This window comes from Pogoniulus pusillus, chromosome 2, assembly GCF_015220805.1.
Source record: "Pogoniulus pusillus isolate bPogPus1 chromosome 2, bPogPus1.pri, whole genome shotgun sequence".
In the NCBI taxonomy this organism is placed as follows: domain Eukaryota; kingdom Metazoa; phylum Chordata; class Aves; order Piciformes; family Lybiidae; genus Pogoniulus; species Pogoniulus pusillus.
The window spans coordinates 8,485,244-8,498,852 of record NC_087265.1 but is presented as its reverse complement, the minus strand read 5'-3'; the positions used below and the strand labels follow the sequence as shown (position 1 = coordinate 8,498,852).

At 41.3% G+C, this 13,609-nt stretch overlaps 1 protein-coding gene across 5 annotated transcripts in view; it reads left to right on the top strand.

The window, feature by feature from the left end:
• Positions 1 to 13,609, top strand: part of THSD7B (thrombospondin type 1 domain containing 7B) — a 427,787-nt gene that overhangs the window by 169,994 nt on the left and 244,184 nt on the right. For all 5 annotated transcript variants that reach the window (XM_064155654.1, XM_064155664.1, XM_064155685.1 and 2 more), the window contains exon 6: positions 4,455 to 4,624. In XM_064155654.1, the coding sequence (XP_064011724.1) occupies positions 4,455 to 4,624 (170 nt within the window). The remainder of the gene's footprint in view (positions 1 to 4,454; positions 4,625 to 13,609) is intronic.

The window sequence follows — 13,609 nt, the reverse complement described above, 5'->3', positions numbered from 1 at the left end:
TCTTTCACGTTGGTTGTGGTTGCTATGTTACAAGGCAGGGATTTAGGGGAGAAAAAAAAAGTCTTTGCTGTGTTGGAAATTCAAAGCCTTTCAGAAGTTAAGTGATGGAAAGTGGGAAAGTTTTAAGACTTGAGTTTTTTCAAAAGGCTTGAAGTCGGTGCTGAGATACAGGGGCAGTGATATCACTTTGTAATCAAGGGCCATTAGGAGCCCAAATTAAAGATAAGGCATTCCTGTGAAGTAGGAAAGACTTGATAGGAAATGCCTTGAGCCATGCTAGTAGACTGCACGGATTAGGCTTTGGGAGTGGCAGCCCTTTGACCTTCACTGGTTTTGGACATCTCTTCAGCTGGGTGACTTGATTGTGTCCCCTTGGGTCAGGGGCCATCCTTGGTGAAACTGTGGCTCCCCAGCTTTGTGCTGTTCACATCTGTGACTGCATTTGGTATCACAGTGTAAGAGCATACTTTGCCTGGAGTGTAATAGAATCTGGGACCTGCTCTCCTGCTTCTTTGACTGTTGAAATTCACAGCACTGTTCATGATGTGAAAAGCTATTCAACTTTCTCAGCCAGGTTCCCTCCTAGATTCCTCAAGCACACACTTTATTGTGTCTAAAACAGCAAGTTTTGCTTGCCTGATTTCTTAAGCAGACTGATATAATTGTGTAGATTCTGCGGGTCCTCATTTGGGAACTAGCCTAACTGGTCCCCTAACCATCAGCAGTGGTATCTGTGCAGCTTGGAAGCAGCTAGACCTTCTTTCTGTAGCTCAAACAGTGTTGTCAAAAACTGGAATAAGTCTGTTGAGAGGGCAAAGGGAAAGACTGAGAATCTTTTAGCAATAGTGAGAGGTCTGTAGATAAATGTGGGTCACAACTAGGACTGCAGCTGTCCCAAGGTTGCATCAGGCTGACTGGTAGGAGTTAAAATGAGATGTTAGATCTATTGGCATTTGAAATTGTCATCAGCAACATGTTTTGGCATAGGAAACACAAGAGTACCCTGGAGTTAACAAACTTTGATCCAAATGTGTAATGTCCCTTCCAGTTCCTGAGTTACCACACTTTTCTAGGGATGATGAGCAGAGTGGCTGGGTGGTATTGGCTCCTTAGCTTACCACTGGTACAGTGCATTTCTGGTGTGGTCTGCTTTAACAACAGAATACCCTTAGTGCCATTGCTTGTTTTGGTCATCTTTGTGCAGTTGGAGAAATTACAGTTGTGTGATAAACCCACTGTGGATGGTGCTAATAATTTGTTAGTGCTGGCTCGAGGTTGCCACAGTTACCAAAATCCCCAAGTATTTTCCAGGCAGTAATCCCAGCATTTTTACTAATGACTATTAACAAGCTTCTGATTAAATATAAGTAGGGATTATGTGATCAGTTTATCTTCTTTAAGTAATGTTAATTCTCATTGTCTTTAGTATAGCCCATCAATTGGCAAGCTAATACCATGCTGCTTAAAACCCTGCAAAGAGTCTTCCACAGAATGATAAGGGCTGGAAGAAGCTTTAGAGATCATTTAGTCCAACCCCTTGCTAAAGCAGGGTCATCAAGAGCAGATTGCACAGGAACACATCCATGTGGATTTTGAAAGTCTTCAGAGAAGTGGACTCCACAGCCTCTCTGGGCAGCTTGTTCCAGTGCTCCATCCAGTGCACAAAGCCATCTGAGATCACAGTGTCCATCTGGAAAGGTTTCCCACTCAGTAGGGTAGCAATCCCTTGGATAAGTTGCTTGTTAATGGCTGTGAAAATGTGTACATTTTTGAACAACTAATGCTTGAGGGTCAGGATTTGTTACTGGAAAACTCCAGGCAGCTACAGGTATGTCTGGCTGGGAAAAAGCAAGATGAGCTGATGGGGGCTGATGATGCTGAGACTTAAAGCAGGTGTGGGCTGGTGCACTGGCAGTTGTTCTTTGAAACTGCTCTCTGGAGCAGCACAGAATCCAGTTACTCCGTGAAAATATCTAAAGGGATTTTTTTTTCCATATTCAAGGGCTGATGAAGTTTAATTATCTGTGAGCTCAGGTTTTCTTATTTTGCAGAATTTTAATCACCAATGGCCTAATTTTTATAGATACTCCCACAGCTCATGCTGAATAGGAGAAGGTGCTCACACCTGCAAATGAGTCTTTAGGATCCAGAGTTCACAGATGATTACCTAAGCCAGACACCCAAAGTCAGTTTTTCTTTAGTTAAAGTTTGAAGGAATACTTTCTTAAAACATCAGTTTCCATGGCTGCAGAAAGGGGTGTGTCTGTGTGTGTGTTCTGTATTGAGCTTCTTGAAAGTGTAGACCTGGAGAGCACAACATCCTGAATCACAGAATCAACCAGGTTGGAAGAGACCTCCAAGATCATCCAGTCCAACCTAGCACCCAGCCCTATCCAGTCAACTAGACCATGGCACTAAGTGCCTCATCCAGGCTTTTCTTAAACACCTCAAGTGGTGTGGAGGAAGAATCCTCTTCACTCAGTGTTTGATGAAGAGCAGTTCTTGTTGCCTTTATGTTAAGAAGCAGGTTGCTTTTAACATTGCAGACACAAGGTTAGGAATTCCCAAAAGGAGCTACTAGAAGAAAAAAAAAATCACAGCTGTGCTTTGTATGTTATATCATAGAATCAACCAGGTTGGAAGAGATCTCCAAGATCAGCCAGTCCAACCTAGCACCCAGCCCTAGCCAGTCAACCAGACCATGGCACTAAGTGCCACAGCCAGGCTTTTCTTGAACACCTCCAGGGACGGTGACTCCACCACCTCCCTGGGCAGCCCATTCCAATGCCAATCACTCTCTCTGCCAACAGCTTCCTCCTAACATCCAGCCCATTATTTCCCCTGGCACAACTTGAGACTGTGTCCCCTTGTTCTGTTGCTGGTTGCCTGGCAGAAGAGAACGTTGCAGAAGTTGAAGTTTTCATGCTTGTGATGTGAAAGGTTTATTCTTCGTTGTTTTCTCTGTTGGTAGTAAACCCCATGAGTGTATCCAGATTTACACATGATACTGTACATTATTTAAGAAAGCATGACATTCCATCTGAGAAGTACCTGTAAATTAAAAGTAATTGGCAGCATTCACAGACATTTTCTACGAGGATGTCACAAATTCAGAAGAGCTGAGAACAAGTCATTCTTATGCCCATATTTGCAACGTAACAAGTTAAAAGAGAATTGACATGTGCTCAGGCAAAGCAATATGCTTATTTTTCATGTAATTCTGAGATGCATGTGTTCTTGCCACAGCTGTATTTAAGAACAGATACTTGCTGTGGAGTATGCAGAGAATGACAAGGTGGAAGGCTTTTTCTGCGGAGGCACCCCACTGTGCTCGAATTTAGAGTGATCAATCAGCAGGTTAACAAGCACATGTAGTCGTAACAACCGTGGATCTGCTGCGGGAGGAGAAGAGTATTTGTCTTGAGGATAAAAGGAGGAAATTATTATACCCAATTTACATTACACAAACCCCAAGGACTGTATGCGAAAAGTAAACGATGAAATTTAGAGGAGCAAAGGAATGAAGCAGCAGAAGTGTGAACAGATTGGTTATAAAAACAATATTGCCTCAGCTTTGTGTTTGGGAAGCTAAGAAAGACTTTAGGCTCTTATTTACTCTGCTGATACTGTGACCTATGAATCAAAATGAATTATGCCTGTGAGAACTGTTGTTTTAGATATATGCTCTACATTTGCAGATATGATGGAGAAATAACTTTTGTTCTTCACTGATATGCAGCTCTATTTTCCCTATAGTTTTAATAAGTCCTTCCTGGCATTTAAGCTGGTACATACCAATGACTTTTGTCTGCACAGCTTTCACATATCTCTGCCCTAGAACATTATTTTTCTTTGAAAAAATGCATTGCATTTTAGGTGAGAACAGAATATAGAATAAAAATACCTTTATCTAGAGCTTGCTGTGTATCACAGGTTTGGGAAACTGAACTGAGTTACTTTAGCCAATCCCTTGAAGAAATTGGTACTACCCTGGGTGTTTATAAACCTGTCACCTGTTAAAAAGTTGCCCAGTGCTTGGAGCTGCGTTGATGTATGTAGGTTTTTAGCTATTAAGTTCATTTCAGAGTGAGGTGTTCAGCCCTTAGCAGAGAGATGTGGTTTAGTGGTTTGAGCCACATGTTTGAAAACTAGTTTTCGCACTTAATCAAACCTCTTAATCTTTGTTCCTTCTTTACACCCAGCTCAAAGGTGTTGTCAGGATGATTTAGTGTTTCAGAATGCTTTGGAGATTAGTGCTATAAGTTTTACACAAGCACTCCAGACAAACAGCAAATACTTAGTGGTTGTAAATTTAGCATTCTAAATGTTTCAAAGCATTCCCTGTTTTGGACAGGGTAGTGCTGCTCTAAGGATTAAACCAATTGTATTTTGTCATCAATTGAATTACCACATCCTCGCACAAAGTCTTTTACCTGCTCTTTTTCTTTCCAAAGGTTTGCGTGGAGGACTTCTGAATGGAAAGCTTGCCAAGTGTCTCTCCTCCTTGACCAGCAGGACTCTCACCACCACAAACATTCAGGCCTTTGTGGAGGTGGCATACAAACCCGAGAAGTCTACTGTGTCCAAATCACCATGGAACTTGGGGTGCACCGACTGAAGGAAGGTACATTCTGAAATGTCTGGCCCAAGCAGATCTGAGAAGGAGAGAAGAAAAGAAAAAAGCTGGTAGCATGCAGTTATTAGTAGACTTCAGCTAGCTGATGCCCTCATTGTATCCATGCTTACACAGGGAAGTGCTGCTCTGTGTTAGAGGAAACAGGAGAGCATGGTCCTCAGAGTTCTGAGGAACTGCCAGAAGCCACAACCTTCTGTCAGTTCTGTAGGTTACTTATGTGTTGGATGTTTTTCAAAGGATGAAGGAAGTAAATTTTGGTTTTCCTCCTATCGTATATCAGGTAACCCAGCCCCTTGGAAGCTGAATATCTGTGGGTTTAGTCCTGGTTTAGTGTATTAAAAAAAGATGTCACATTCCATTCGGGATATGGCTTTAGCCCTGTGCTTCAGATTGGTACACAATCTTTTTTGTGATTTGAAAGGGAAAGCAAAAATAATATCATCACAACTTCTGAGCAGACAGTCGATTTCTGGAAGTGAGTTATATTTCTTTTAGAAGAATAATGAGTAGATACAGATACATGATGAATAATTCATCTTAGGCTGTTTTATTTACTCTATGTAGTGCTCTTGCAGAATATGTTTTTGAGCAGAGATGTAAGATAATAAGAACACAATATCATATCTTAGATTTATTTACTTACAAAGGCGAATCAAATGTTTCCTGGATGCCCATTGTGTCTTAGCATCCCACACAGACTCTAAGATTGTAGAAAACCAGACCCGCTTTAATCTCTGTTCAGTCCTTGCATAGCTGCTCCTTTACCTCTCCCAAACATCTGGTGCTGTTTTGCTCTCCAAACACAACCCCCATCTGCTGTTCTGCACAAGTTCTCATGCTTTTAAAGTAAGAAAAGTGCTGTTGATGAGAAGTGAGTGGTATTTCTTGATTATCTTCATCCTTCTGATTGCTTTTGTGGTCCTGGCTGCCACCGTAGGGCAAGTTGCTGAGCAGCAGGCTTTAACTGACTTCATTCACACATCTTTGTTCTTTTTAAGTGTGACATGAGGAGGGTAAATTTAGACTGGACATTAGGAAGAAATTCTTTGCAGTGAGGGTGGTGGAATACTGGAACAGGTCACTCAGGGAGGTTGTGGATACCCCTCTCTGGGGATGTTCAAAGCCAGGTTGAATGAGGCCTTGAAGAACCTGCTCTAGTGGAGGGTGTCCCTGCCTATGACAGAGTTTTTGTAACTAGGTGACCTTTGAAAGTCCCTTCCAACCCAAACCATTCTCTAAATATGAATTAATGAAATTGCTTCAGAAGATTTAGAGGAGTGCATCTGAAACACTTCACCATCGTTGTTTTTAACTGAATTGGTGCTGCATATCCAGTGTGTGAGGACTTGTACATTTTGCTCTTGTTAAAAGTTCACTTCAACTTAAAAATTATTAGCCCTTCCCTCAACAAAAAGAAAACTCTGTGATACCTCTTCCTGGTTTTTACAGTTTGAACCCTTTCTATAAAGAAAAAGAAAACATACATAAGGAGTGACTTATTTTCTAGTAATCTTGATAGAATACTTATTCATCACTAGAGTATCTCATCTTTTATAGTACCCTTTTTTTCAGTGATGGGGAGAAGATAAGGAAGCTACTCCTCCTATATATAAGCAAATACAGAGGCTAATTGCCACCATCAAAAGTACAGTAGTTCATAGAATCAACCCATTTAGAAGACACCTCCAAGATCATCCAGCCCAACCTAGCACCCAGCCCTAGCCAGTCAACTAGACCATGGCACTAAGTGCCTCATCCAGTCTTCTCTTGAACACCTCCAGGGACGGTGCCTCCACCACCTCCCTGGGCAGCCCATTCCAATGCCAATCACTCTCTCTGTGAAGAACTTCCTCCTAACATCCAGCCTGTACCTCCCCCAGCACAACTTGGGACTGTGTCCCCTTGTTCTGTTGCTGCTTGCCTGGGAGAAGAGACAAACCCCCAGGAGAAGAGACCAGCTCCCAAGTTTTTCTTCACCTTTTGAATGTCCTTAAAGGGATCATTCAGGAATCACACAAGTGAGTCTAATAGGATATTACCACCCATCAGAGTTATTATTCTTCTGGTTACTTCCAATAAGAATTTGGATCTAGGCCCAGTGACATATGTGAGGGAAGATTTTGTCCCGTGGCCTGTCCAGCAGCACTCTTTGATAAAACATGTTGAATCCTAGTTGGAGATAGGTACCATCTGTGATGTATTCATACATATTGCTGAAAGCTCTCTTATCCCCCAAGGGTATTTCTCACATTTTTAGTTTGCTTAGTCTTTCCATCTATTTCTTCTTTTATATATGTATATTTAGAAAGGGAGCCTCTGTTTTCTTTTCAAAAGGCTAAGCCTGCTGAAATCTTTCTATAGTTTGATTATAAAAATCTCAACTTCAACATACTGGAAATGGAAAACTCACTCAGGTATTACTTTCAGCAGTGCATCGATAAGATTTCATTTATTTCTCCTCCAAGAGGTGATGTAACTAAGAAATCTCTGTCTTGATCCAGGTGAAGTTTCATATTTTTTAGGTCTAAGGAAGAAGTCCATACTTTTAAATGGATGATAAGTATTTGGGGAGGAATATTTTCCAATCTTTGAAGTCCTTTGTAATATTCTTGCATTCTGAGACTCTTCCATCTAGATGAAGCTAGCAGGGGCTACTTGGTAAATGTGTGAAATTTGTGTCATACAGTATCTGTATTTTCATTCACATAGATGAGCCAATGTATAGACATCTAAGTTAATAGACTGAACTGTTTTTGTGTTAGCTGTTTTGTCCAAGGAGTCTACATCTGCATGTTAGGAGGAAGTTCTTCACAGAGAGAGTGATTTCCCATTGGAATGGGCTGCCCAGGGAGGTGGTGGAGGCACCGTCCCTTGAGGTCTTCAAGAAACGACTGGGTGAGGCACTTAGTGCCATGGTCTAGTTGACTGGCTAGGGCTGGGTGCTAGTTTGGACTGGCTGATCTTGGAGGTCTCTTCCAACCTGGTTGATTCTATGATCTCTACTCAGTTGGGAGACCTTTGGAATTTAGACCTAACTTTAACATAATTATCTTTAATCAGATTTTAGTGGTTTTTTTTCTTCCCCCTCAAAGTGTATCACTGACTTTCAACCCGTTTAAATTTATATCATTTAATTTTCACAGAGAGGTGACCATCTAATTCTTTGGGTTTATCATTATTATTGTGGTATCTAGAAATGAAAGCAGCAAATCTACGTGGTTGAAATGATGCTGCATTTAAGCAGGACACAAATTTTACACACAAAGTAGCACAGAATATGCGAGAGAGTTACCTATGGTGCAGCTCCAGTCTGCCCTTTCTGCCCTTCATCTCTGGATACTCCCTGATCCTTCCTCCTGGATGTCCCATTTCTGAAACGAACTATAGACACAGTGGTGGTTGCCTTTCTTTGTGCCTCTCTTTTAATATAGATCTGTGTGCTGATAGGGAAGCTCCTTTAAAGCAGAAATGCTGATTCTCAGTTTCTTTTCAAAGCCAAACATTGCTCCATGGGACATGTGTTATTGTCTCTTTTTGTAAGTGGGCTTTTCTGGATTGGGGAAGATTTTTGTGACTGCAGACTTGATAAAATGTGTTTCCACACAATACATTTTAATTAATCTGGGCAAAATTCACTATCAGTCCCCACAGTACCAACATAAAAGACACATGGAACAACATTATGCAGTGATCAGTTTATGAAGCCTCTTTTCCTCAATTGGCAATCATAGAATCAACCAGGTTGGAAGAGACATCCAAGATCATCCAGTCCAACCTATTACCCAGCCCTATCCAATCTGTCAATAACAATAAATAGAATCACAGAATCAGCCAGGTTGGAAGAGACCTCCAAGCTCATCCAGTCCAACCTAGCACCCAGCCCTATCCAATCAACCAGACCATGGCACTAAGTGCCTCATCCAGGCTTTTCTTGAAGACCCCCAGGGATGGTGCCTCCACCACCTCCCTGGGCAGCCCATTCCAATGGGAAATCACTCTCTCTGTGAAGAACTTCTTCCTAATATCCAGCCTATACCTACCCTGGCACAACTTGAGACTGTGTCCCCTTGTTCTGTTGCTGGTTGCCTGGGAGAAGAGGCCAACCCCACCTGGCTACAATGCCCCTTCAGGTAGTTGTAGACAGTAATAAGATCACCCCTGAGCCTCCTCTTCTCCAGGCTAAAATAGTAATTTAGGGATTAAAATTCCTCTTGGTCTCTGAGGATGGTGTCTGGGTTTATGTTCAAAGAGTTAATAAACATATAAGATCCCTACATTTAATGTTCCTTGGGATTAATTTTTTTAACCTTCTCTCCTGAAGACCAGGGAGTATCCTTTTGTCTTCTAATTAAATTTTGCTTTTTTGGATTTATCTAGGGACTGTAACTCTTTATCAGTCATCTGGGGGATGGCATCCCTTATAAAATTCCCCAGAAGCATCTCCTTTCTTCTCCTCCTGTTCCCTGAACTAATTACCTGCTGTCTCTAGTGACTGAGATTGCTGTTCTCTCTGTATTTTCTGTAGCCTTCTAGCTAGGGATCTGCCTGCCCTGTCATTCTTTGGTGAAATTTGTGCTTTATATATCTCAACAGTTTTTTTTCTTGTTTGAATGAGATCCAATTTACCTCTCGCATTCAGAATTTTCTTGTAATGTCTTTTTGGAGCCTGTCTGCTTAAGTTTTAATTATAAGACTGAAAAAGCCTTTGCAAAATGCTCTTCCTCCTCAAGTCTATTGTTCAGCCTAGTGAACTTGGCTAGTAAAATGTATCTTACCATCTCTCCAGCAAATCACTGCAGTTTTCCTATCTTCTTAATCTTTGTTATTCTCCATCTGAAAATTCACATTAAATTCTCATATCTCTGCTAGGTTATAAAGTTTTGTTTACAGTTTTTTTGGCTTCATGAGTGTCTTCATCGTATTTATCTCCATTTTCACTTGGTCCTGGATTTCAACAGCAGGTATGTGAGGTGCCTTCATTAGATACCTTTTAGTGTTCCCTTGCAAACCTATTTCTTATAGAAGCCTCTATTACTTTTATAGCTCCTTTTCCTTTAAGAAATATTGTACCCTTACCTGTTAGTCAACATAATTTCTTGACTTGTTCCACTGTAGCTCACCTGCTTATACCTATCTCTGCTTTATTTTTAGGATGCAGTTCCACCTGGTTCCTCTTACATCAGGCTTTTTTAATATACTTGTGTGTCACTAGCTGTAGCAGCAAAAATTCCTTTAGTCTGTTTACAATTCAAGCCTTAGTAAATATTCAAGTACCTTTTCAGGTCTAATGGTTACTTTCTGATCCATCTCTGTGTGTATTCCCTTATGCATTTTTGTCTTACAAGCTGCTTTGCTGAAAGAATCTCCAAGCGGTCTGAAAGTGAAGTATTCCCCTGCACTTTCATCTAAGTCTTGCCTATGTGAGTTCCAAAATGCTAATTTTAGAGCCTTTATCCTTTCTTGTTTCCCACAAAATATTGAACTTTCTCTCCACTTCTGACAGACAAAAATGTCAAATCCTTATCTGCTGAGTGAACTTTTCAGACTAGTTTTAATTTCTGTACGAGAGAAGTTTTGGCACTGCACTTTACTTCCTAGAAATTAGTGCCTCTTTTGACTTGCACAGAGATGAATTTGAAGACTCCTTTCATTCCTGGCTTGTATTATCCTGTATTTATTCTCATCCCTTTCTCTCTGCCCTTTTGTCTTTTTTTTGCTCTAAAATACGTGGTTTTGCCTTCTTTGCTCTGCACGCTCTGTTTCCTAATAAGGGTGCCACATTTTTTCCCCTGCAAGTTCTTTGTTCTGCTCTGAATCATGATCTTCCAATCCATGTCTTCCGGGGGATTAGTGTTTCAAATTGGTACTTGCTGCATCTGTTCAATAAACTATGGAAATAATTCCAGGAGGCCAGAAGTACCAGCAAAGAGTGCTATTTGAACGTGTCATCCTTCCTCTGGGTGCCAGCTGTCCTAGGAGCCACCAGGGCTGACTCTTCAGAGGCAGTAAGTTGATTCTGCAGATCATTGCCATTTTTGGCTGTTAGGATTCTGTATACTTACCAGGAAAAGACTGTGTTGATGGAGATAAGCTGCCCATAGGAGCTGGCATTAGATATGCACTGTTGGAATGAATATGAACCCTGTGTGGGGTACAAGCCCTACATTAAATGCATGCTGTTCACTTTTAAAAAAAATCTATGCAGGTGAAGCTGCAGGAGTGAGCAGATTGATTTACTCAATGGAAATTGGAAGATAGGGACTTTGATGTTTAAATCCTGTTGTCCTTGTCTGCTTTATGGTATTGAAAAGAAATAGGTTAGAAAGTTTGGCTAGGACCACAGCGGGGAGAGAGCTGGTGGTCAGCAGAGCTGTGAAAAGAGCTTTGTGCAGCTGACTCATGGGATAGCAACAGGAGCATCCAGCATGGGGCTTAGCTGACCTGAATGACAGAAACCACATTCTCGTGTGGGTGAAGCTCCTTGTAGGGATGCCTCTCATCTCTAACTAGTTATTTGTCATTGGGATGACTGAACTGGCTCGAAAAGATGAGAAATGCACCTCTGAAGTGTAAAATATATTCGCGCAAGTCTGCATCAGATTTATGTTGCTGAGATGCCGAGTTATTGATCTGTGAGCTCACCAAATGCCAAACAATTCACGAGATACAACTCACATAATGGAAAAATAAATATGTAACAGCTGGCTTCTTTGGGGGAAACCCTTTAGAGGCAAGAGATAAAACGATTTTATTCAGATCACTGCGGTACTTGGCAGTAGTGTCTAAATGTGTGTTTCAGATATTTTAGTTTGGATCCATTAGGAGGAAAAAAATATTGTCCCTAATGTCTTTTAGAGGTGTAATGTTTTCAGTTCTCTCATGCCTAGAAACTAATTAAAGTAAAATGAAGGGAACAACATACAAAAAGTCTTTTGCCAGTGAAAGAAGTGTGATTTCTGAAAGGTGCTTTATAAAGAACATGCCTTTTTTGGTCAGCAAGCTATTGGATATGACCATGAAATATTCATCTCTTTATAAATACTTTTATCTATATAGCTGACTTTGGTATGCAGCAAATAATATGTTGCCCAGTCAGTCCACACGAGATACTAGGGTTTAGTTCAGAATTTTGTCTCTGAAAGCTAAGATTTTAATAGCTTTGGGGGGTTTTCTGTCATTATTTCCTACCACTGCAAATGGATTAATTTTATTTAAAACTCTGATGGTTTGTTCAGAGTAATTTTGTCCCATTGTTGTTATGAGGCTGGAGAGCTGCATGTGGGGAGCTGCACTGTGTTCAAACAATAACATTGAGGCAGATGAAAAAAAACAAAAGCATTTGTACACGTGAGGCTATAACACAAACTGGGACCTTGGGGAGAAATAACAAAGCAGATGGTGGCTGGACCTGTCCTGGAACAGGAGGCATTTGAGATAAATCAAGCTTGTGAACTTGCGCCAGCTCTGCATGGAGCAGGCTTGCTGCTTTCAGGATCTGGACTGGAATGGCTGTGCCATGAGTGGACTAGCTTAGCATGTCACTAGCTTAGCTTCAAGCCACCTATAGTGCATCCCAGTATCATGGACTCTTCCCTTGTGGTGCATTTCTTCTCCCAGGCAACCAGCAACAGAACAAGGGGACACAGTCTCAAATTGTGCCAGGGGAGGTATAGGCTGGATATTGGGAAGAAGTTCTTCACAGAGAGAGTGATTTCCCATTGGAATGGGCTGCCCAGGGAGGTGGTGGAGTCACCGTCCCTGGGGGTCTTCAGGAAAAGCCTGGATGAGGCACTTAGTGCCATGGTCTAGTTGATTGGTTAGGGCTGGGTGATAGGTTGGACTGGATGATCTTGGAGGTCTCTTCCAACCTGGTTGATTCTATGATTCTATGTGGCATTTTATGGAGCAGATCTCAGCTCTTTGGTGCTCCCTCCTGTTGAATGATCTCTAAATATAGAGACAGGCAAAGCTCAAACTTTCACGAGGCTTTCATGAAGTATATCCTCACCTTTGGATTTTCTTCTTTGTTTCCCTCATGGCTTCTCTCACCCTGTCTGGCAGCCTGTCCTGCTAATTTCCAATGTCTGATGAGCTTTTCCAGATCACAACCATCAAGGTCCAAAAATGCTGGTCAGTCCCTTTTCATTTCCATCATTGCCTTCACTGGCATCCCAGTCTACCTGCTGTCTCTGCTCTTTTTTTCCTGGACACTTATAATGACTTGTCACCTCTGCTCTGCTCAGTTATGTGACTGCTAGTGGGAAGTCCCAGGTTCATTCTGAGTTTTCGCCAGCTCTGCGTTTCTTGTCAGTAATCTCCGCAATTTCTGCTGTTGCAAAACAGCACAATATCCCAGCTGGGATCTGGATCCTATTGTACAGCAGAGGATATGGACACGGGGAAACTTTTCATTTTATGGAGTGCTAATAGTCTGTGTCACTTCAATAAAATTGCCAGGACCTTTATTGTTCTGAGATACATTAAACCGTTGTTGCTCTTGGCAATCCGCTATTAACCTTCTTTCATGCTGCGATTAGCCTTCTATTCATACTTTGTTTCTTGTCTGTTAAATAGATTTTAATTGAAAATGGGACTTCAACTTTGTGCTTTCTGTCTTCAAAACCAATTGATTTCACTTAAAAGCATAAAGGAACAGTTTCCATCAGACATGGGGTGCATTAGGCTTTTTGAAAGGAGGGATGCATCGGACTAGAGTTGGTGCTGTTCCCAGACCAGTTAAATTACATTCATCGCTTCTCTTTTGTCTAATCTGTTGGGTTTGCTACAAAAACAAGTCTTTCAGGTTGGAGAAATTGCTTATAAATGTTGTGCTGCATTTATCCCTATTATGTTTTACACATGTAGGTGGTTTTATAACACAAGTCATTCCTTTGTGATTTCCTCAAGTAATTTCCCTTTGTATTGATCCAAGTGTCTTTATAAGTCCTGGCAAAAGGCAGTAAGAACTTTCAC